This window comes from Siphateles boraxobius, unplaced genomic scaffold, assembly GCF_051911475.1.
Source record: "Siphateles boraxobius isolate OS27281-9 unplaced genomic scaffold, OSU_SipBor_1 65, whole genome shotgun sequence".
In the NCBI taxonomy this organism is placed as follows: domain Eukaryota; kingdom Metazoa; phylum Chordata; class Actinopteri; order Cypriniformes; family Leuciscidae; genus Siphateles; species Siphateles boraxobius.
Window position 1 is genome coordinate 22373347 of NW_027509192.1, and position 25357 is coordinate 22398703.

Below are 25357 nucleotides of genomic sequence, written 5' to 3' on the forward strand. Positions count from 1 at the left end.
ATCTTGAGGAAATACATTTTAGTAATTGTATGATTACATTGTCTTTATGATTAACAACCCCCCCTCCTCCCCCCTCCCCCATCAGCGCCACGCCACCGACTGTAGAACTTATTGGCACTGGTGACACTGCTCTCAAATGTTAGTCTGGACATGTAATGCAACAATTCTAACCCCATACTCCAGTCCATTGACAGAGATCTGCAGGGATGATGTATTTTTGTTGGCCAAAACCCAGAAACAAGTTGCATTTTAGCACTTCCACTTCCATCGTCCTGAAGTCAATGGGGTTTTGGTTAAATGGTTGAAAAATGGTCTGTTGTGAACACAAGCTCAAGATATTTTCACCTTTTATTCTACAACATAATTTGATTTTTTTAAAGCTTTTACTTGTCTTATAAAAGGCAGTTGCTAACAAGTGTCTAAATGGGACAATAAAGGTTGTCGGGGAGATTAAACAAAGTCATCAATGCTTTCACAGCCTCTTTGTGTTTATAATCAAACTATTATACCTCAAACTTTCAGGAAAAATGTTTTAAACAAAGACTGAAAGAGTTGTTGTGATGGTGACGTTGAAGTCATTTTATCAAGATGAACAGAACGTGTAAGAATCACAAGCTTTTGTTGGTCACAGACTTTATTTTCTGCAATAATCCACATGCCAATGGAAAAATACTACTGGGTTTTTGTCGAAGGAATCAGTGTAATGTGAACTTCCGGCTCGGCCAACAAAAACACGTCATCCCTGCAGAGCTCTATATCAGTGGCTTTCTCCAGTTCTAGGGTGCCGCGCATGCACCGAAGATTTGTTCTGAATACATAAATGCTTATGTAAATGTAAATGTGAATCTTATTTCAAATTTTAGGGTTCACATAAACAGAACATTTTAAGAATCTGAAATCAGAAGGAATACTTTCAAACTGACAAAAATAAGTGCATGTAAACATACCTAATGTGGTTTCAGGCCCTACTGTACAATGAACAAAATGAAATATTGTTATCATCTAGCCTAATGTTTCTGAAAATAGTATGTGATGATTTTTTTGTGTAACTCATACAGGTAAATTAAATGAGAGAAAAAATTAGACCACAACACTGAAATGGGGTGAAGAACAAAGTAGATGCAACTGAGTCTTCAGCGCCACCTTTTGTCAAATGCAGAAATTGATATAATGTGTTACACAAATCGAACTAGCCAATATTATTGTGCATTTTACTATTTCATAAGCAATGACAGTTTCATCAAAATAAATTGACAGTGTTAGTGGAATTAAATCCAAGGCACAGTTTAAAATCTGCTTAAATTGTGTTTATTTGCTTACTTCCAAACATCAGCTCATGACAGCCTACATTTCTATGTGAACTGGTTGTGGAAGAAGGCTGTGATCTGCTGGGCTGTGGCCTGTCCCACTATGGGCTCTAGTTCATGGACTGAAGCCCCACTGAGCTGATGGATGCTGGGAAACTTCTGGAGGAGCAGCATGGCCTTCACCTTCCCAACCCCGGGAATCTGCTGAACCAGACTCAACACCACCGGCTCCAGCAGCCTGGACACACTTTTCCTGCGGAACGGGTTCTCCTTGTTCTCCCCGAGAACCTGCGGAGGATAAATGCCTCCTGAACAGCACTGAAACTACATCATGTTGCATCACATTCCTATGTATGAAGTATGATGTGTAAAGTTATGGCTTTGCAACAATGTTTTGCATGTTATTCAATTAAACTCAACAGGGGTATCAGAGTTTATTGAGCAAAAAACAACCAGCTGATTTTACACGATCCAGCTTATTCCACAGCTACTTACCAAAAAATCAATGCACGATGCTATACGTAAAAGAGTCAAATATACATGTTAAAGTATGCTGTAGAGAAATAAAGGGATGGTGTGGTAATGAAGTCGTATTGACTGACCAGCTGTGCGATGAGCTGAGCAGCTTCAGCAACAGTGGACACGGGCAGGAGGATCAGACCCAGCTCCAACACCACCAGCTTCTGCAGCTCGCTGAAGTACTGCTCACTCAGACGGGTCTTCTCCACGATCACCACACCCTGAAGACCACTGTTCGCCTGCAGGGACAACAGCACTCTGAGAGTCAGGCGGGTTTAAATAACAACACTGTAAGAGCAGAGCCTTACAAATGATCATTCTGTCTTCTGGGAAACGTGGAAATATCATATGAAGCTTCTAGAGGACAGCACTAAATGAGAAACAAAAAATTGAAAAAATAAAACAATTATATTAATAGAAGAACCAAGAAGAATCTTCTGCGAGAACCAATGAGGTCCGTTCTCGTGTTAAGCCCGGGACACAGCAAGCGCAATTAATAAAAGTTTGGAATAATTCAGATTGTTTTATGTTTATTGTTTTTATTCAGATTGGAAAGAAGTCTCTTCTGCTCACCAAGGCTGCATTTATTTGATCAAAAATACAGGTAAACAGAAATGATGTGAAATATCATAACAATGCAAAATAAATGTTTTCTATGTGAATATATTTTAAAAAGTAATTTATTTCTGCGATCAAAGCTGAATTTTCAGCATCATTTCTCCAGTCTTCACATGATCCTTCAGAAATCAGTATCATATGATGATGTGGTAATCAATTATTATTAGAGCTCAATCATTAAGAGAAATGTTTCTTGAGAATCAAATTATTATATTAGAATAATTTCTGAAGGATCATGTGACACTGAAGACTGGAGTAATGATGCTGAGAATTCAGCTTTGAACACAAACAAAAAAATTACACTTTACTAGAAATTTAAATTCACATAGAAAACCCTTGTATGTGACACTTTGTAATACTTCAATATTTCACAGTTGTTACATTATTTTTGATCAAATAAATGCAGCCTTGGAGAGCAGAAGAGACTTCTTTCAAAAGCATAAAATAATTATTCCAATTGTTTGACTGCCAATATTCTAAAATGTAAATAATAAGAATATGAAAAAAAGTACAATATCCAAATACCAGACAAAAGCAGTTAAAGTAGGTTATTTACATTTCTGAACCGGACGATCTTCCTCCTGTAGCTGTTTCCTGCCACCAGATCACTCTCTGACACATAGAGGACACAGGTCTTATCACCGAGACAGAAGTCCACAACACCCAGCTCCTCCTCAAAGATCATCTTCACACTGCCTGCAAGAGAGAGGCGGTTACTGGAGCACACACACACACACACACACACACACACACACACACACACACACACACACACACACACACACACACACACACACACACACACACACACACACACACACAACTAGACCAGAGCTGTGATTATACTAATTTTCCTAAATTACAACAGCACACAAGAATATAAGTACATACACAGTTTGATCAAGCCAGACATTTACTAGCCTAACAGAAACTGTAGTTTATGTGTGTACAATGCTGTAAAAAGTATGGCTACTTACGATGGTAAATTTTAATTGTATTGTTTTAACCAGAACCAGACTTTTAAATCTTAAATTATGAAAATCAACCACAATACCGACAGTAAAAGAGAGTAAGACAGATAGTTTACATAATTGAGCCCCTTGAGGGGTTTTCGGCAATTGTCCATCACATCTTTTTGTGAAACATATAACACTGTTTTAATGTTTTTGTTGTTAAAATAAAATAAATCAAATCAAATTAGGGACACAAAATGTCGTGTAATGACAATTGTATGTGCCATTTTCAAGAAAGCTCTCATTTTGACAAGCCTATGTAATTAGTATGAATAAAATACTTAATCGTGTGCATCTAGGATACATAAATTACTAAAAAAAAAAGCTTTAGCAAGACAATTTTTTAGAGCGTTTATTTTCTCTATCTGCTAAGTTATTGAAGTCCCACACAGTTGTGTGAATCCCCAACCTTTAAAGCTCTGCAGCAGAGCCGATGCTCTCCACTTCTCATGGCTGATTATGTGTCCGTATGGAGGAGAGGCGTTCAGGAGCATCGCGGGAACTGGTTTACTGTCCATAGCAGATGTAGAAGTGAAACCAGTAACAGTTAATGCATTCACAGCCTGTTTCAGTCCAATGCTGCACTGCGACCATAAGCTACAAACAAAAACATATTCGCCCAACAATTAGCTTACAAGTTATTCTTACATAATGGACGCGTATACATACAACAATATAACTAACTTTTTGTTGTTGTTTTATCTTAAACAATCTCCCATTTCCGAGTCAAAACCGTAAAAAGGTCAACAACACTAGAGTCTCCTCAAATCTCGCGCCCGTTTTACCCAGCAAATATCGCGATGCCTCGTTTGCATCACGCTGTCGCTTATTGGCTGGTGAGTCCATTTAAACAGTTGAATCCTTACAATATACAAGTGCGTTTAGAGTTTATACACTATTCAGCGAAAGGGTTGATGGAATAATCTAATTTGAAGATTTATACAGCAGTCTGTGTGGCGCATTTTAAGGTAAGTCAAGAGAATGGGTTATTTCGGACGGTCAATGTTATCTGAATTCAATCGTAAATTTGAATATACAGCTTAAACTAATTTTATAACATTCATTTCCGAATAACATGCATATTTTTAAAGTCCAATGCAGTCTGTAAAATCAACGATGCACGATGTATTAGTGAGATCATGTGTGCAATCTGAACGTTTTCACTGTCCCATCCACTGTCTGTGATTCCAGTCAGCTGTGAGAGCCAAGCCCGGGCATGTCCCAATCCCACTATCCCAGTGCCAGACCACAGTATACTGCCAATGGTGCACGTGCACACTTAAACTAATACCACAGTAGTAAGTTATATTGGTAATGGTGCACACTTAAACTAATACCACAGTAGTATACTGTAATGGTGCACACTTAAACTAATACCACAGTAGTATACTGGTAATGGTGCACACTTAAACTAATGCCACAGTAGTATACTGTAATGGTGCACACTTAAACTAATACCACAGTAGTATACTGGTAATGGTGCACACTTAAACTAATGCCACAGTAGTATACTGGGAATGGTGCACACTTAAACTAATGCCACAGTAGTATACTGGGAATGGTGCACACTTAAACTAATACCACAGTAGTATACTGGGAATGGTGCACACTTAAACTAATACCACAGTAGTATACTGGGAATGGTGCACACTTAAACTAATGCCACAGTAGTATACTGGGAATGGTGCACACTTAAACTAATGCCACAGTAGTATACTGGGAATGGTGCACACTTAAACTAATACCACAGTAGTATACTGGGAATGGTGCACACTTAAACTAATACCACAGTAGTATACTGGGAATGGTGCACACTTAAACTAATGCCACACTAATGTACTGCCAATGTTGCACACTTAAACGTAATGTGAAGTGGCTGGTTTAATGCTATACCTTGTTCTGATTTGTAGAGTAATAAGTCGCCATAATAAGAATTGAGAATACAGAGGGGTTGAATTAAAATGCTCAGCACGCCACACATGTATTCTTGTTGCTTGCAGCTATAGCATTTTCCGGATCAACTGAAAATAAGGGAAATATGTGTCAAATATATCTCTCCTGATTATCTGTGTTCACTTGCTCTGTGTGCAGGGTCATTTCTGAGGATGGGTCTCTGGTTTGTGATGCTGTGGCTGTTAAGTATGCAGTGCGGTGAGGTGGAGGCTTTCTTTGACTGGCTGAAGAAGCCAGAAGCAGCTCCTGCTCCTCCTCCAGAGCCGGTCTCCTCTATTCTGCTGCAGGGAGAGACCCCTGCCTTCGAAATGAGTGTTGTTGATGAGAAGTTTTTGGCTGAAGCAAAGCAGATGGATCTCAGTCCTCTGGACAGCTGCCATTTCCGGGTAAGTCTGTGCGCACTAGTTTTACCATACAAAAACTATTCAGCACATGTCTTCACTATTATAACATGATTCTTTTAGCAATTTTGTGTCCAAAGCAGAAGCTAAGATGTAATTGAACTTCTTTACTAAGGATATGATGGCATGTTTGAAGAATTCCACAAAAAAATAAAAATCAGCATGCATGTCACGAAATTCACCAGATCAAAAATAAAAATCGCTGCTGAAGTAAACGTTGCTCAAAGTTTTAAAGGGATAGTTTACTAAAAAATGATGTCAGTAATTACTCGCCCCTCATGTTGTCTCAAACCCGTAAGACTTTCGTTCATCTTCGGAACATTAATGAAGATATGTCTGATGAAATCCTCCATTGACAGTTACGCAAATAACACTTTGACGTTTCAAAGTGCATTAGGAGATTGAAACTAATCCATATTAATTGAGTGGGTTAGTCCACATTTTTCTGAAGAGACTCTTTATATGATGAAAAAAAAGATTTAATTTGTTTTATTCACATAAACATTCATCAACTCAAACATCAGATGTGGTAAACAGAAGCTCAAGCATGTTCCCTTGAACCAATGAGGTGCGTTCTTGTGTTACGCATCACGCTTGAGCTTCAGCAAGAACCAATGAGGTTCGTTCTCGTGTTACGCATCACGATTGAGCTTCTGCAAGAACCAATGAGGTGCGTTCTCGAGTTACGCATCACGTTTGAGCTTCTGCAAGAACCAATGAGGTGCGTTCTCGAGTTACGCATCACGATTGAGCTTCTGCAAGAACCAATGAGGTGCGTTCTCGAGTTACGCATCACGTTTGAGCTTCTGCAAGAACCAATGAGGTGCGTTCTCGAGTTACGCATCACGTTTGAGCTTCTGCAAGAACCAATGAGGTTTGTTCTCGAGTTACGCATCACGTTTGAGCTTCTGCAAGAACCAATGAGGTTTGTTCTCGAGTTACGGATCATGATTGAGCTTCTGCAAGAACCAATGAGGTTCGTTCTCGTGTTACGCATCACGATTGAGCTTCTGCAAGAACCAATGAGGTGCGTTCTTGTGTTACGCATCACGATTGAGCTTCTGCAAGAACCAATGAGGTGCGTTCTCGAGTTACGCATCACGTTTGAGCTTCTGCAAGAACCAATGAGGTTTGTTCTCGAATTACGCGTCATGTTTGAGCTTCTGCAAGAACCAATGAGGTTTGTTCTCGAGTTACGGATCACGATTGAGCTTCTGCAAGAACCAATGAGGTGCGTTCTCGAGTTACGCATCACGCTTGAGCTTCAGCAAGAACCAATGAGGGTTCAATCTTGTTACGCAGCACGTTTGAGCTTTTTCTGTGTAATTCAGTCACAATTTGAAGAAAAGGTTTGTTTTTCATGAGACTTTGTTAATTCCTACTTTTTTCCATAATGTTAAGGAGTGGAAATGGTCAAACAAGTGCTTCCATCTTCTGGTTATAGTGGGCATTTCATGTATTTTTTTCCCCCTCTGGTTTAAATCGAGCTTTTTAATGTTGTATGTCTATGTGGAAAAAATTATAAATAGACTAATATTAACTAACTGAATTTGAACTAAAACAAAAGTAAATTTTGAAGTAAGTAAATTAATGAATAAATTGATGAAACGTAATTTAATATAAATATTTCCCAAAAAATATTGTACATGCATATTTTATATATATATATATTTTTTTTTATTATATTTTTTTTACAGTATTAAAGTCTTTATACATGAAAATATATGAGCTGCTTTTTAAATCTTAGAGTTGGGGTCCCCTCGCATGAGGATGATCCTATTTGAGGGTCTGTGCGGCATCTGAAAGATTGAAAACCCTTGTCAATGACAATATAATGTTATGGTTAAAAAAAGCACATTTTGCACTCAACAGGTTTCAACGTGTAAGTCTTTGAAAATGATACCGTTATCGTCTCCGTTTTCACAAATTCACGTTTTTGTAATTTATACAGTGACATCATGCACATGCATATACTCACAACCAGCGCAACATCATAGAATGTCTCTGAACAGATTCACGCCCACTTTTAGGGGAAAATAAACCAGACTTCCCATAGACTTCAATGCAAAATAGCGTCACAAAACAATGTCCGTACACAGCCGGGAGTAATGAATAACTTAAGGAATCACTAATATAAAACATTTCAAGTAATTATGTCCACCCTGCCTGCCATAGAGCGTGAAGGATGCATCAACAAACTTAATTTGGTCAATTTAAAAACATGTCCCTTCATTCTCCCAGCGTCAAATTCGTGTAACAACCCCACCCAGTGGCCAGATGTGTCTTACTCGGACATTTACTCATAGTCGTACCTCATTGAGTAACCATGGTAAGCCAGTGGATGATTTTACTTTGTTTTTGAAAGTAAACTTCTTTAAATGTGTATATATTATGTCTTATAATATACATTATAATTTATCTTATTATATATATATATATATATATATATATATCCCCACTGGGTGGGGGTGTTAACACCAATTTGACGCTGGGAGAATGAAGGGACACGTTTTTAAATTGACCAAATTAAGTTTGTTGATGCATCTTTCAGGCTCTATGGCAGGCAGGGTGGACATAATTACTTGACATGTTTTATATGAGTGATTTCTTAAGTTATTCACGACTGCCGGCTGTGTAAGGACGTTGTTTTGTGACGCTATTTTGTTTTGAAGTCTATGGGAAGTGTAGTTTATTTTCCCCAAAAAAGGGGCGGTGACGAAATTGTCGGTTAAGTTCCCGGATGTGCCGGTAGTGCGTGTTAGGCCTAGGCTACTTGTATAGGTGTGTAGTGTTTCTTTACAGAGTGACATCGCCAACTACTGGCCTGGTATTAATAAAACAGCATTTTTAGTCATTTTCACCGATCTGTTTTGACAATCTTGTCTAAAGTATGTGAAAAAACGCAAAGGAAAAACTGTCCCATTTTTAGTATGTTGTCGCGTATACATGCCCTTAGTTGCTTAATGCTAATAAAGAATGCATGCAAGTCATTTTGAAATCAAAATTGTCATTCTACACTTCAGCTTCTCATCAGATTGTCCAATTAAATGCTCTTTAATATTTGTAGGGTCTCGTCCCCTTCACTATTAAAAGAAGCTAAAGCTGCGTCTGAAATCTGTCCCTTGTTCATACGTTTACTGATTTTTATATAGTGAATGACGGGGACATAGTACCTTATGTACAGCATAGTGAATGATTCGGGTAGTAAAAATCTGTTTATAAGACTTCTCTTTTAAGTTAAAAATATAGTGGATCATTTAAAGACAAACACAAAATAGCATGTTTTTGCTTCCACTCAAAAGACGGACAGTTCTCACTTGTATATGATATGACAATGAAATGTGATGAACTATACATCCGAAGTATTTTATTTTTCTCCTAAATGCGTGTTTTCCATACCTTTTTATTTTAATAAAGACACGCATTATACTTTTTTTGGCACATCAGAGCAAATTGGGACCAGACTCAGAAACACTTCTAACTGACATGCATCTGGCAGTGATCAATGGTGATCTCAAACTAGCCTGTTTTTTCAATCGTAAATGCGTGAATGGACCCACACTAGGGCTGTAACGATACACCAAACCCACGATTCGATTCGTATCACGATTTTTGACCCACGATTCGATTCGTATCGCGATTCTATCACGGGGGCGGGGCTTGAGGGGGCGGGGCTTGTGGTGAAAAAAAGAGATTTTGAGAGAAGAAAAAAAGGGGATCCCCCCTTTAGATGATTCTCATGGGGGGGATTTTTTTTGTTTGAGGGGAGAAAGGGGGGGCATTTTTTCCAAACAAAATTATTACATTTATCTTGCCTAAATGTTTGCGCTCATTGCATTTTTACAATGGGGTAATAGCCTATTGTTGTTAAGAATTTACACATCACAAGGAAGCTTGATTTAAATTGTTTAATTAAATTGAAAAAAGTAGCACAAATAAATACAATAGAATAAAGATACAAATAAAGACAATTAAAGAGAAAAGTTTTTGAATAGGTCTAACACTAGTATTTATATACAGATACTGAATAAAGTAATCAAATGGAAAATAACACTGGGTAGTATTTTAGTCCTGAATAAATTAAATACATAGGCTATTAATCCTGATTCCTTTAACTTAAAGCCATCTTTTGTCGTTTTGACAACAAAATTAATGACAGACACATATGGCTGCCGCCACTTTAAGAGCTAGTGCACGGATCCTGTGTTCATTATACTGCCATGCGTTTTATGTTTATTAAAGACAAAACCGACTATAGCCTATTTAGAGTAGCCTACTCACAAAGACCGAAATTGACAATTTTGCGTGTTAAAGCAATATAATCCGCGAAAAATAGTTACTAGCCAGCTGTTTTTGAGGCGGATTTTCTATGAATGTGTGCATAGAAAATAATCTCAGAGAGCGCGCGAGCACTGATTAGTTTAAAATCGCTTGAATGTTTAAACTGGTAAGACTTAAAAAGACTTCAGTCACGATGCACTGCTGGCCCGATTGTGCAAGTGAATATTCCGTCATGTCCCGACCTTACAGTCTATGGTCCCGACTCCAAAACGCGAGTGTGTATTATCGCCGCAGCGCTTGATGCCTGCCTTGCACAAAACATTATGAGAAGAGATAGAAGACGCGCGGCACCGCTGAACACTCACGCTGTTTGTGAAATTGCGTCTGGAAGATAGTTGTTAAAAGAATGATTTTATTTTATTATCTGTGTGGATTACGATTGCGGGAATTTCCCACATTATAAATGGGAGACCTGCGGGAATGATTAGAATTATGCGCAATACCCGCGCCGAAATTCGAGCCCTGGTTCTGGACAGGAAGGATAACTCTGGGAGTTGGAAGGGGTGTGATCGCGATTCTGCCTTCTCACATCGCGATACAGGATCGTGGACCTGAGTATCGCGATTTCGATTTTATATTGCGTATCGTTACAGCCCTAACCCACACTGTGTTCATCAAGCCACTTCATGCAGACTTTAAGCTGTAAGTTATTCTGCCCATAGTCGTATTGTATTCTGCTTTTTTTTAACAGGTTGTTGCCCAGCTAAAAGCGACTTGCAGCGGCCTGTCAGAAGAGCAAATGGCCAAACTGGGCGTGGCTTTGTTCAACTGCCAATCAGAGGTGGAGGGGCGCAGGACTTACTCTTGCACTGAACAAATGGTATGGTCAATGGTCCTGAGCCTGTTTTTCAGTTAAATGCTTGTCATTCTGCCAGTCAAAACAAGCACTTCTAGTTGTGTAGCGCTTAGCAACTAGAATTAACTGAGTTGGATTAAATGAATAATGGATCTCTCTCTCTCGCTGCAGTCTTTAAAGGAGTGCACAGCGGACATGGACTCGGACACATGGAACGCGTATCACATTGTCAGTAACCGAGCACGCGCTGTGTGTTATGCCACGCGCCAGCAGCACTTTCGCAAGCGAGCGGAGCTAACCGTCAATGCCCTGATTTCCACCGCAACTAGTCAACTTCATGCTATGAAAGATCTAAAGGTGTGTTGTAAATAACTTTTATTTAATTTATTTTATACTTAAAGGATTAGTTCACCTCAAAATGAAAATTTCCTAATAATTTACTCACCCAAATGGCATCCAAGATATCCATGTCTTTCTTTCCTCAGTGGAAGAGAAAATAAGTTTTGAGGAAAACATTTCTGTATTTTTCTTCGAATAATGGACCTCAATGTCAACCAGCGTTTTGAAGTCCAAATCAATGCAGTTTCAAAGGTTTGAAGTGTTTGAAACGGCTGTGCACGATCATAGCTGAGGAGGAGGGGCTTATCTAGCGAAACAATAGGTCAATTTAACAAAAAATATATATATATATTACACACTGAGGAAAGAAAGACATGGATATCTTGGATGCCATTGGGGTGAGTAAATTATTAGGAAATTTTCATTTTGAGGTGAACTAATCCTTTAAGGCCAATTCACACTCCACTGACTAACGCAGACAACCACCAGATTACAGTACGTCATTTCTCAGACGTTCCACATCCTGGCAAACATCTGTTGCTGTTGGTCTGCGCTCGTTTACGCCGACTGACGGGTCAATCAGTGCAAATGAGTATTGACCAACGCCAACAGACACAGACGGGTTACACACTGATCCCACAAAACCAGATGAAGATCAACATGTTTACATGCATCAGAAGTGCATTGCAATCCACCACATTTTTCAAAGATTCTCAAACGAATCGTCCGAAGATTCGCTCTCTCTAAATCCCTCTTGTCCTGTGAGCCACTCTGCTCTGATTGGTCAGATGACCCAGTCTGTCGTGATTGGTCTACTCTGCTCTGATTGGTCAGATGACCCAGTCTGTTGTAATTGGTCTACCGCTTACAACGATGGCGTCGGTTTTACTATATCGACCAACACACAGACCGCTAAGATATATTAGCGGGCACTTTAAGATATATCAGTGCAAGTTGCTTTCAGTTAAATCTGCTCAAACATGCATTTTAGTCTGAGACTAGCTTAAGCTTGGTCTAGACAGAATATGATTCTGGGTGAACCAACCCTTTAACTTCCCGTCCCAGTAGTGTCAGCAGTGTCTCTGGAGAGGAATAGTCCTCCACAATCCACGAGTAGATTAAAGGCCAATTCACACCATGAAGACAAACGACAAACAAACAACCACCAGCAAACAAGTTGGCAGTTTGATTTAGTATTTTAAGAAAAATATTCAACAATATTCACACACTGATTGAACATGTTGAAAACAAACCCTGACCAACGTCAACAGGTGTAACACACTCATCAGACAAAACCCAACAAATGTGTTTGTTTGTGCGGTATGAATTGGCCTTAAAGTGCCCCATTATGCTATTTTAAAGTTTCCTAATGTTGTTTTGGAGTCTCCTACAACAGGTTTAAATGCATCGGAGGTGATAAAATACATTTGCACATCACATTCTCAAACGACTCGTCAGATGAATCAATCTCTCTAAATCCCTTCTTTCCGCAAGCTACTCTGCTCTGATTGGCCAGACAGCCCAGTATGTTGTGATTGTTTTACCGCGTACAGCGCTCGTGTCGAAAACAAAAAGGCCCATTGCCATAACAATGTCTGTTCTGAGTGTCCTGAGGCTTCCTACACCATAAAATAAACACAGTAACGAACAATGACGTCGATTTTACCATATCAATGCGAGTGCGAGTCCAATGATGAAACACTGGAAGAACTAGTTATTCAACCCGAACCTCCATCACAACGACTCGAGCAGGACTCAGTGTTTCTCAGTGATACAATACTCAGTTTGAGGAACATTATGAGATGTTGCAGCTGTAATTCCTCACCATCAGCATTAACAAGAGTATGTCCATCAACAAACCGATTATTGCACTTGTACTTATTTATTTACTGAGTATTTTTCTAATTTACTGTATCAATAACCGTGCATACATTAGCCGAACTCTAGCATGAATGACTGATGTCACATAAACGTTGGTAAAACAAATCTTGCTCCATGCTTAATCTTTCCTCAAAGTAGTGAGAACGACAGACCATCTGCATTAGACACAGTTTCGGGTAATAGTGGCCCACAGCTGATCAGCAGAAGTATTTCAGTAAGACAGTAATAATGTGAGTTAACCAGTTAGCAGGAGACCTATACAAATTTTAAACTCAAAACTAAGTATTTTGAACATCTTTCGAGAGCAAGCGGTTTGCTCTGTTCCCTTTATTTTACTGACGACTGCTTCTCAAATCTCACAGCAAAAGTTTAGGATTACACTGCTGCGGTATCATAGTAAAGATGAATTTTAACCACTGGTTCTTCACATGCTCGTCCTTGGACTGTGAAAGAAAACTGGCTTTACCTTCACATTGTCGAGCACAGCATCTTCTGGACATGATGCTATCCAGTATCCACAGGAATCAGCAGAAGTGTTCGAGGGCGTTCAAGTTTTCCCTGGTGTCTGCGCGCGCAATAAGTGCGCGGCAATATGCTAATGTTTCATCTTGACGTCACAACGAAACTGCTTACGACTCTTTTGAAAAACTATTAATTTCATTGACTCAAGAGTCGACTCTTACTTTTGAAAGACAATAACTTTATATACGGTGAACTTTCAGATTTAAAACTTTGCAAGATGATTTCATTCACTTAGATCTATGTTACACAGTACATGAAAGGTCATTTTCAAAAATCCATAATCGGGGCACTTTAATAGATAAGATGGGATTAAAGCAGGAAAAATCGACTTGATTTTATCCATCTCATTCTTATTGGTTATTGGATTACCATTGGATAATTATGTATGATTATTGGATGAGTGTTTAATGATTGGTGTTGATCTGCAGGAGGGTCAGATCGAGCTCAGGGAAATGACCGCGGCGTCCCTGGACAGGCTTCTGGAGGGTCACAGTGCCCTACAGCTCCAGCAAGGGGTCCTGAAGGAAGGCCAGGAGCAGCTGGACTCCTCCATCAGTGAGAACCTGCAGAGACTGGCCCAGGAGAAGGCTCTCATCAGCACCGGGCAGCAGCTGGTGGCTCAGTTAATCCAGGGCATTACACAGAGGATGGGTCAGTCACAGATCCACACATGAGCTGTGAATTCTCACTGTATCAGTGTTTAAGATGTACTCATAATGGCTTGGTTAATGCTCTCTGCAGTCATATTTGCATCATAGATCTCCGTGTCACGTTTGCAGAGAACGTAAGTGGGCAGCTGAAGGATCAGACTGCTGAAGTGCAGGAAGGACACCAGGCGATTCTTGAGGACCTGGCTGTGGTCCGAGGAAGTGCTCAGGACATCTACCATAAAATGGGTGATTACTCGCCAATGCTACACTTCCTGTCAAGAGTTTTGAGTAATTACCCGTTTTAAGTGTTTACAACATTTATAAGTTTCTTTTGCTCACTAAAGCTGCATTTATTTGATCAGAAATGCAGTAAAAACTGTAATATTGTGAAATATTCCGATCTAAGGTGTTTTCTAATTTAATACATGTTAAAAATATAATCTATTCCTGTGATCAAAGCTGAAGACTGAAGTAATGATGCTGAAAATTCAGTGTCGGAAATCCTTCAGAAATCATTCTAATATGATAATTTGATGCTCAGTTGTTGTTATTGGTGCTCAATAATTAATAATGGATCTTATTAACAATGTTGGAAACCGTTTTGCTGCTTAATAGTTTAGCAAAAACTGTGATATTAGTGTTATTATAAATGTCTTTACTGTTACCTTTGATAAATTGAATGTTTCTTGGCTGAAAAAAGTGTTTTTAATTATTTTTTTTAATCATGGTTTCCACAACTCATCCTCTGATAATGATTGCCGAAGGATCATGCGACACTGAAGACTGGAGTAATGATGCTGAAAATTCAGCTATGATCACAGGAATAGTCAAGTCACCTTCATTTATACAGCGCTTTTAACAATATGGACTGTTTCAAAACCGCTTTACAGTGATAATAGGAAATTAAAGTAAGAGATTGTTTTGGTTTTACAGCAGCTCTAGAATAAAGTTATTGTCCAGCTAAAGTTAGTTTTGATTGATTCACTTCCTTTACAATAATCATTAGTTATTAACTTGGGGGCCGCTAACACGACACCGCTCTAACAGAAAACCTATAATGCGATCCAGCCGCTCATTTGCATATAACAGTGCCTGGTGGCTCTGAGAATTTTTTTATCGCTTCCACGTAGCCACGTGAATCGCAATTATCCCGACAATATTTTATCAGTACAGAGGTAAAGGGAAGGAGGCGTTCACAAGGGAGAGACTAGAGACACTTCAGGGATGCGTTGTCGTCGTGTCCAGGCGCAGGTCCTTCATCAGATCTGGATACGGCCTGGATCCGGCGGACTGCGGTAAACCTCAGGATAAACAGAGAGACTAATATTAGCGTAGACGCCATCCTTATGTACCAAGTACATCAGGATTTATGGGAAGTGTTCCCAGTTCCGGCTGATCTAAAATATGCAGCCTAACATTGAATCATATAAGACTTGTTGACAGAACCGGGCTAATATGGTCATACTTCCTGGTTCTGGTAAGAACTCTAACTACAGCTGGACCAAAATGCAGCAGCTAATGTATTAAAAATATATTTACCTAGAAAACAATTATTTTAAATTGTAGTAATATTTAACAATATTACTACAGTGGTCAACATTTGAAGTGGATCAAAAAAGTTCATCAAAGCTGTCCTAAGACAAGAACGAGTATTGTTCAAAATTCATGTACAACTTTGAAAGGTTTTGATCCACTTCAATTGTTGACATTAACTGTATATACTGCATTTCTATTCAAATAAGCAGCTTTGAGCAGAAGAGACTTTTCAAAAACATGAAATCTGGTAACACTTTATTTTACAGTGTCCTCGTTACATGTTACAAGTATTTACCATATTAATAACAGGCAATTTTGTAATTAATTTACAAAATTAATTTAAACTAACCCTATAGTAAGTACACATGTTGTTAATTAATAATACTCTTTATTTTAAGGTGTAAATATTACAGTATGATTATATATTTAAATACTGTGTAGCTTAAAATCTTAATTATTCCAAACTTTTGACTGGTACTGTGTATATCCAGCATTTCCTTCAAAACATCCTACATTTCCCAGAATGCACTATATTACCATATATCAAGACCGAGTTGGCCCTGTCTTGGCAGCAGAGCTGAAATTATGGTGTTTGTGTTGATCATGATGCAGAGCTCAATCTGAAGGGCTTCCTCCAGCAACAGAACGCCACGGCTCGCTTCTACTCCGAGCTCACCAGTAAACTGGAGCGCATGAACGGCACTCTGGGATACATGCTCCGGTATCTGGACAACATGCAGAACCGACTGGAGGACAGACTGCATATGATCCAAGGCTATCTTGGCTGGGCAGGTACTTGTTCATTCTCTTGTGCACAACTCGGCAATATTAATATAGTAATATGTTGTTGATGAATGTTTAATTCTCCTAGGCCTGAGCCTGCGTGCTCTGTGGACGTGTGCGATGCACACTGGGTTCTTCCTGTTGTGTGCGGTTCTGCTGTCGTTCCTGCAGTGCACCACGTTCTCCCGCGTCTCTCTGCTCCTCACCGTCCCCATCAATGCCATCGCAGAGATCAACCAGCAGTCTGCGCTCGACCTGCCCTCGCTCTCTCTGCTGCTGTTCACACTCTCACTAGGTACTGAGAACACTGTGTCTGCACCACTGCTGACACCTTATGAGATTAGTAAAGCGCTTCTATACAAGACAAGTTAGGTTAGATCTATTATGTTTTTTTCTTGGCTAAAGAGGGATGTATTGACGTCACTTTCCCGCCAGAACACACTCCCTCAGCCGTAATGAGTTAATAGGAGAATCTGATAATCATTAGTTTTGCTGGCGTTTTCGCAGTTTAAACTAAAGTTTGGACTCGATATGGTGTTCCAAAGATCCAGTGATCATGGATATTGACATGCAGCAGGAATCGTGTTTCCTGACATTTATATGAGCCTGATTTCGATGCCGGGGAAATACATAAAGCAAATTTGCCTATGAACGCTTTATATAAATAAAATATAGGTCTAAATCCATGTGATCGCTTGTATCAATGTTATATATATCGTCATATCATCCAGCCCCAAAACCTGCGTAGTTTTGTCAGTGTTTATTTAAAAACATCCGATTATGCAGAATATACGATGGTAAATATTAGAGTTATAATAATACATTGTATAGGGTATGATTTTACCCCAAAATTCAGCATATTGACACAAAAATGATAACTGCAAATCCACCTTTCACTGCCTGGATCCAGTTGTTTCTATGAATTGCAGCGATAAATTTGCTTCTCGGACTATATAAATAGATTTGACAAGAAATCTGAGGTATATTTTCAGTCTCAAAGCTCTTTCCCGTTTTAGATGTTTTGTGTTTTTCACGGCATTCACACTGACAACCAATGCAACAACTCTGTGTGTGTAACCACAGTCACTCCAGCCGACGGTGATGTAACTCGCAAATACTCTATTGTACGGTGTTTCACATACACACCATTGTTTCACATTAATTACCTTGGCTGTGTCGTCTGCCACCCTTTCCTTATGAAACTTGCCTTTCTACAAGATCTGTCTTTTTTTAAAAGGGTACCAAATAACCATATAATTCACCATACCAAAGTGCAAATGAAAAATATGATAAATTGTAACAATGTAAGAAAATACTTTTCTAATTTTCATAAATCAAAATGTATGTATACAGTGCAACTTTGAGGGGAAAATAGAGCTTACTTATTTATTTTTTTAATACAAAAAAGTCAAGGTGAGCCGCCTAACAGGAGCACATGGAGATGCACTGACCCGACTGCTTATAGATACTATACAGATCCTCCTCCTAAAACACTTGCCAGACAGTAATTTGGACAATTTCACCTCCATAGTGAAATGTGCTAATGCAAAAATATCATGATAACAGTTACTTTTTGACATCCACAGTTTGTTTTCCTAATAATATTAATAATAATAATAATGGAATTGCATGCAGGGTTGACAAGTCTGACGTTTTTAAACTTTATTTCATTTCCCCCCCATGGGTTAAAGGTTTGACCTTGCATAAATTCTATTTGACTAAAATGCTTGTGTTTAACTATTTTTATATTCTACCAAAAATAGAAGTTTTGAGAAGTTGGGCCACTGGTAGGGAGCCTTTGTGCTATGGTCACTACGTTATAGTGGTTTTCAATTTGTGTGACAGTAAAATATGTATTTTAGGTGAGGGAGTGTTATATTTTGAGTTTTGATATTTGAGATCTGGTCATTGGGCTAGTTTTGTTCTGCAGATCTGGCAAGCCTGGTTATGTGGCTAATGTATGACTGCTGGAGGTCTTCATCTTGATTAGTCGTCATCCATCAAAACAGTGGACCGAAAACATTCCTGGAGTTTACCATAACTGTCTCTTGTCCACAAAAATCAAAACGTTTCTAATTGATGCGACCAGATTGTTTATACAAATTGTTATACAGATTGTTCCAAAATGTTTCCAAAATGTTGTGGAAACGGATTACACCTCTCTTAATCTAATCCCTGATATGCTGAAAACGGCTCCATTTCATGTTTCTTGTCCCATCACATCCAGTTATGAATTGCATGAATCATGGAAACGATAGCATCTATTTCCAGTTCAAGATGGCCACATTTGATGGAAGTGGAGTAGTTTGCATCCCTGGATATTACTTTTGGTCGTTTAACATTTCTGTCGTAAAACAGTTGTCGGATATATATATATAAGTGTTTAGCTACTTGCGTCTTAGCTTGCACTCTTTCACCATTAAAACGTTCTTTGATTGGCCATCTGGGCTGCTCTGGATACTCAAATAACCAGAGCAACGTTTTAAAGAATTGTTATTTTGGGTAAAATGAATCAACAAATGACCTGTAGTTGCACATTAAACTAGGAAGAAGAAATTTCAACAACTTCCATGTTTCACCTTTAAATGCATGACTTTTACAATCCTGATCTCCTGTGTCCATGACTGTCCTCTCGACGGTCTTGTTCTGGTGATCCAGGTCGCTGGTTTGTGCTTCAGGTGCTCTGGGCGTTGTCTAAAATGAAGGGCCAGACCTCCAGCCCCCCTCCTCCTCTTCCTCTGGGCCCCGGTGAAGAGAAGACCCCAGAGAGAGAGCGCTGCCCGCCGTCCTCGTCCACGCCGCTCCTGTGAGTCTACGACTGCACAAACTTAATGTGTACTATTGCAACCACCACCACCACCACCACAATGTTGTATGCTTGTTTTATTTATTGTTGTTATTTTATATAACAGCTAATTTTGTGTTCTTCTCATTGTAGAAATGACCCAGACTGTGATTTGGAGGTGGAGAGCTTCATGATGGGTATTTTCCTCTTGTCTCTCTTGTTTCATGTGTTCACATTTACTGTCTGATACATGTAGTTAATGGTGCTTGCTTATATGTAGGGTTACACAGGGTTTTTACAACTCTTAACTTTTTAAGTCTCGCACAAATAAAGTTAATGCCGTATGTCCGTAAAGAACAAAATTTGTTCTTTACGGACATACGGCATTAACTTTATTTTGCTAAAGAGCAAATGAAGCTTAACTTACATTTCAGAAACACGCACGGCTGGCCTTCATCGCAGCAAAGGTCTTAACTGCATCCTCTATTTCGTTTCTCTGTGCCAGTTCATGTTCTATGGAGATTATTGCCAGTCCATTAACTTTGTTCCCTGTTCACAAAACGTTCCCCATTCAAAGCAATCGGGACGTCACATATGAAACAGCCAGCCACCGCTGTCAGCGAGCCGAGCCGCCGTATTCAAGCACTGAGGGCGCGCGCGCCGCACCCATACCTCCGGTTCAGTTTCCCGAGCCCACGAAGTGCGGCGAAAACATTTTCGGTGTAACTGCCAGACGGTTCAGCTCGTCTGCGACAATCTTTGCGGCATCCATCTTCATTGAATTTTGATATCAGAGAGAGCCGGCCAGGGCACAGCATAATAAGTAGCCATGCGGTTCACTTGCGGTTCATAAGTAGCGCCGGGTTATTCAGTATGGAAATACACACAGACAATGACACGCCACGCCCCTACTGCATGCTAGAATCTCCGAAAACAAGCCGATTTCAACCTCAAAATGTAAGCTTTTAAAAATACCAATACTGCTATCTCAAACATGGAGAGGCTTCTTCGTGATTTCAATTAACAGATTCTCCAAAAAATTGAAAATCACCAATTTTAAAAAAAACCTCTTTTTTTTCTCATTTTGCTCGAAAGTTGTGCTGCCGACTTGTGTCCCTGGTTTCCGTGACGGGTCACAAATCCATGCAATCTCAAAATAAATCATGCATCTCATATTATTTTGTTTAATTAAACGGGCTGGGGCTCAAATTCAACTGCAAGTTTAAAGTTGGCATGAAATTAAAATGATTCTAAATGCATATAGATCTTAGTGCGAGTAATTTATCTCTGCATACGTTTTTATGGTTCAAACCTTCTTTTCATGACAACTGACTTCTCTCTGGTGACTTTTCCAGTCATTTCATTTGTTTAAACTCCGCCCCTACAAACATATGCCACGCCCACATCTCAACAGCCTATCAACAAGCGATGTATAGAACCAAGTCCCCGTCCTACTTTTGTCTTTATTGATAATGCGTTACATTCAGATGTACATCACAAAACAGGGGGAAAATATGTGTCTCTGCTCAGTTTCATTGTAACTTATTAAATAAGACGCGTGTTGAAATTGGTTTATGGACTAATAAATCAAAACGCATGATTTTGCTGATACGCTACTGTTCGTAGAGAATATAAAAGTTAAATGTTTATTTCCAGTTATAAAATTTGTTACAATTAAGTCTATTTCTGAGTCGGCTAAATATCAAAATATCTAGAAAAAGTTTTTTAATTTTGAACAAGCCTGAAATACACATCAATTCTTATTTTGAAATATCTCTGCTTCTCTACTTCTAGCTGCTCATTCAAAATCATTAGGGAGATAAAACATGCATTTTTACAGCCATCTAAACCTTATTTAAATACATGAAGTAAACAAGCGGACCGAGACAGTTGAAAAGATGGGTCTCGCTCCGATTCCAAACAAACTCTGTGGTTTGAATTAAACCAGTTCACATTTATTTGTATAGTGCTTTTCACAATACACTTGCATTTTCTGTAAAGCTGCGTTTAAACGATGAGTCCACATTACAATTTGTTATCCGTGGTAACTGTCTGAGATATGGATTTCAGAAATGTACATAATAAATTCTTGTGAACTGTGATTTTGTTTAATTTAAACAATGTAATACTTGTTTGTTAATGACATATAGAAAATTGTAGCATTGGTGCATGTTATGAATTGAATAGAATAATCACCTTAAAATCCCTCAGAACACTTTTGTAACACAATCCTAGTGGGATAGTGGGTTTTCACACAGACAAACACTACTTGTTGTTTTGTTCAGAAAGAGTTAAGTCTAGCTTCTTGCTGTAGGTGATCCATGCATCCTGGCCATGTCTTCATCTCAGTCTCATGGCCCTCCAAAGTTCAGTCATCTAACTTCAGGCTCACCCACCCATTCAACCCCCAGACTCAAGAATCGACACCGCATCGCAGGGGTAAGTCGTGGTGTTAATAATAGATTTTATTTCAATAAATAAATAGAATTAAAGTCCATATCGATTGATTTATCAATATTTGGATATTATTTTGCCAAGTTTACACGTGAGTTAATAATGTAACTGGTTATCATCTCTTTGAAAATTGCACACCCTCTTCTAATTGGGACATTTACAACAGAAGAGTTAATTTGCAAAAACGGTTAACTTCGGTCTTGTTCATTTTCATAATTTTTATTTATATTTTTGTGCATTCCAAGTATCAATCAAACTGCAGCTGGGTTGTTTTGATTAAGTAATAACTGAAAAAATACTGGTAATTTACTAAATTAAAGTTAATTGAAAGTGTGTGTGTGTGTATATATATATATATATATATATATATATATATATATATATATATATATATATATATATATATATATATTAAAAGTTCCTTTTTTTTGTTGCAAAAGTAGATAACTCCACATTTCATGTTTCAGAGTTAAACCAAACCAAGTAATTGCTATGATATAATAAAACACTCGGTTAATCTTTGTAACGTCAATCTCCTCCGCTGACATGTATGCCTGACAAGCTCTATTGTTGTGATTACAGTGTGAGTTTGTCCCTCACCACTGTGTCGAGCTGCTTTAGCAAGTTTGTGAAAACGTTTCAGCTTTTATTTTCCTTTTGCGCCCGAAGATATCACGGGTTCATCAAGTTCCTTGAAATTATCCATCCTCGATCACTTTGTCAGCTTTGACGAAACTCCGCTCAGTTAGCGCATCTTTTCGAAGTGACTAACAGCCTTGTCACCTGACCTGAATACTGCGCGCTGATTCGCTAAAACGGACTTATCGGGTTGTGTTCACAGACAATAAGGGTGCTTGTCTGTTTCTGCTGAAAAGATAACCTTGCGATGCCTTGATAATGGACAATACCGGCTTTTGACAAAACGTGTTTAGGGTTCAGTCAATCTTGTCAGGCGTCTATTTCAGATGAGGCGATTAACGTTTCATAGACGCACCGCTGGCGGAAAAGCGTAGAAGGACGTTATGTGAGGACATGGAGAGTGTCAAAATAAAGGTACCTTATATTGAGATATTACGTGTGGCATCGATGCATCCTATCGGTAGATGTTTGATATCGATGTATTGTTACACCCCTACAACATATTTAAAAGTTTTTACCTTGAAGAAAAATTGTCTTAAACTAGCTTGAATGTAACTATCCCCATGTCTCATTTATTATACGCGGTTCTATGAATATGCAAATGAGCCCCGCCTCCAATCACTCACTCAGAGATCCACTCGTTGACGATCACTCGTTGATCTGATTGGTTACAAGGTAGTTTGTGACATCAGAAACACCAGCCATTTCAAAGCGTGTTTTTGAGACTGTCTTTGGTTCACTGCAGTTTTAAGCAGAAAATACTCAGCAATGCTGTCGACTTATGAATTTACACATGGTTTGTTTTAAAGCATATTAAAAACACCACATGACATTTAAACATTAAATACATTCAACATTAAAAACACGGGGACTTTACCTGCTTACAGTATATTGAGACCATTTTTGAAAATGCAGCAGAGAAAAAAAAATTGTAATGTCAATAAATAAAACTGACTTCCGCGCACAGTGTTGGTGTTTTTGCTATAATTTGATGGACTGCAAGGCTCTTTTGAGAGTGGTTCTTGAAGTCATTCTGTGATCAGCAGGCAGTGCTGGAGAATGTTCCTCTGAGGAACATAGGAGGAGAGTTGGAGACCGCGTGTCACTCGCGAAGCTCAAGCTCCAACCATTCACTCGCCAGCAACAGGTAAGGCCTTACCGGAGCCTTAAAGTCAACATATACTGAAAATGTACTTGTCTGCAGCTAAATAAAAAGAGGGCAAATGTGATTAAATTTATAGGAATCCAATATTTTGATTCTAAATATTTGGTCTCGCTATGGATAGGCATTTAATAATTCTTGTTTCTTTTTTGTCAAGTTCTTTTTCAGGTCGCTCACTGTGCAGCGGTGTCACTCGGCTGGGTCAGCCATGCAAAAAGAGGGCTGTGTCGGGTCAGGACTACTGTAGGATTCATGAAGGCGGCCACACTTCCTACAGCCGACTCTGAAATGGATTCAACAGCTCCTGTCTTTATAATGGACTTCTCTTTACTGAAGCATCTGCAGAATGTACATTGCACTTTTCTCTTTACTTAACTATTTAATCATAGTAGTGGTGTTTTTGTTTTTTAGTCATGGTGGATTTTATTATGTTTGTTGTAATACCACTTTTAGATGTATTCTGCATTATTTATAATAAATGATGAAATATTAAATTAAAATGCACGCTTTTTACTAAAATGGACTACATTTCAGCGTGCTATTTGCAAATATATTGTCTTGCAAGCTTTTATTAAAGTCATTTTTTACAACCTTTATTCTCAAAAAAAATGGTGTCTTGCATGTCACGTTGATGAACTTGCATGCTGACTGACGGATCTCTGGAAGGATTAAAGACTGCTAGGCGAGTGTGCATGACCTGAAATCGCCCCTTTCCACCTGGTATTAACATGCCATGCCTCTCAAACATGACTCCTCTGAACATTGTGATCAGATTTTGTAAAAACACTTTTCTTTAAAAGTGCCTTTTAAAGGTACGTATATTGGGGGTGTAATGATACACTCGTCATGATTCAATATCATTCAACATACTCATGATGCAATCTATTGGGATACTTTAAGCCAAAATAGTTGTTTTATTACTTCTGAGACGTGGTAAAAAGTAAACATAAATTTATTGTTGATTTAAAATGTTAAATTGGGTTGTGTATAAGGGCTGGGTCCTGCTCCCCAATACACAGGTCAATGATGACACCAGTAATATTTACGATTCTGAAGCAGAGAAAAATACAGATTTATGTTAGACATATACTCTCACTCATTGACTAAATATATTTAAATAAATGTAGGCCATTTGTACTGGTAAAATCAGACATTTGGCATTATTGGGACCTACAGATATTCCCCATACATTATATTTAATTGTAGTCTTGTAATGCACTGTCACTGAGGGGGGAAAAAAGGGTTACGGAGTTTCAAAGTAAAAGGACTATTCCCAAACTTTAAATGGTTAGTTTGTTCAAAAATATAAATTCTGTCTTCATTTACTCACCCTTATTTTGTTCTCATGCGTCACACATGCACATTAAAACCTCCATGTTTACTCTGGATGTTGATCAGTAAATCTGTTTATCATATGAAGCCGTTGTGGTAGATTTTCCATTCTTTCGCACCTGACTTGAGTCTACCTGGGTCGTTTACTAATCAACGTTCAGTAATATTGATACTCTAGAACTTCTCCTAATCGACGTCGACTGAGTTGGTCAACGTCTTGATCCCTGTGAACACTAAAATAAGATCTCTAGTGCTCTACTAACTTCCTGTGCAGCAATAACTAAACAGACTCAAGACAATGCCTTCAAATATATGCTTTATAATGC

General features: G+C 38.7%; 2 protein-coding genes across 3 annotated transcripts; one reads left to right on the forward strand and one right to left on the reverse strand.

Annotated features, from left to right (window-relative positions):
* Nucleotides 1–1285: 1285 nt before the first annotated feature.
* faap24 (FA core complex associated protein 24) lies at nucleotides 1286–4234 on the reverse strand. 2 transcript variants are annotated; one of them, XM_077211514.1, is made up of 5 exons: nucleotides 4142–4234; nucleotides 3867–4054; nucleotides 3001–3140; nucleotides 1910–2065; nucleotides 1286–1595 (listed from the first exon to the last, which is right to left on the reverse strand). In XM_077211514.1, exons 2-5 carry the CDS (start codon nucleotides 3973–3975, stop codon nucleotides 1353–1355), a joined length of 648 nt encoding a protein of 215 aa, XP_077067629.1. In that variant the 5' UTR covers nucleotides 3976–4054; nucleotides 4142–4234; the 3' UTR covers nucleotides 1286–1352. The 2 variants fall into 2 exon arrangements, with proteins under 2 accessions (XP_077067629.1, XP_077067627.1); XM_077211512.1 differs by having other exon boundaries at nucleotides 3867–4229.
* On the forward strand, nucleotides 4012–24199 carry bmb (brambleberry). The gene is made up of 13 exons (XM_077211485.1): nucleotides 4012–4425; nucleotides 5549–5796; nucleotides 10844–10972; nucleotides 11120–11305; nucleotides 14119–14341; nucleotides 14470–14586; nucleotides 16489–16668; nucleotides 16748–16954; nucleotides 19318–19465; nucleotides 19598–19641; nucleotides 21759–21883; nucleotides 23584–23684; nucleotides 23857–24199. The coding sequence occupies exons 2-13, from the start codon at nucleotides 5563–5565 to the stop codon at nucleotides 23984–23986; spliced, it is 1824 nt and encodes a 607-aa protein (XP_077067600.1). The 5' UTR covers nucleotides 4012–4425; nucleotides 5549–5562; the 3' UTR covers nucleotides 23987–24199.
* The last annotated feature ends 1158 nt before the right edge of the window (nucleotides 24200–25357 follow it).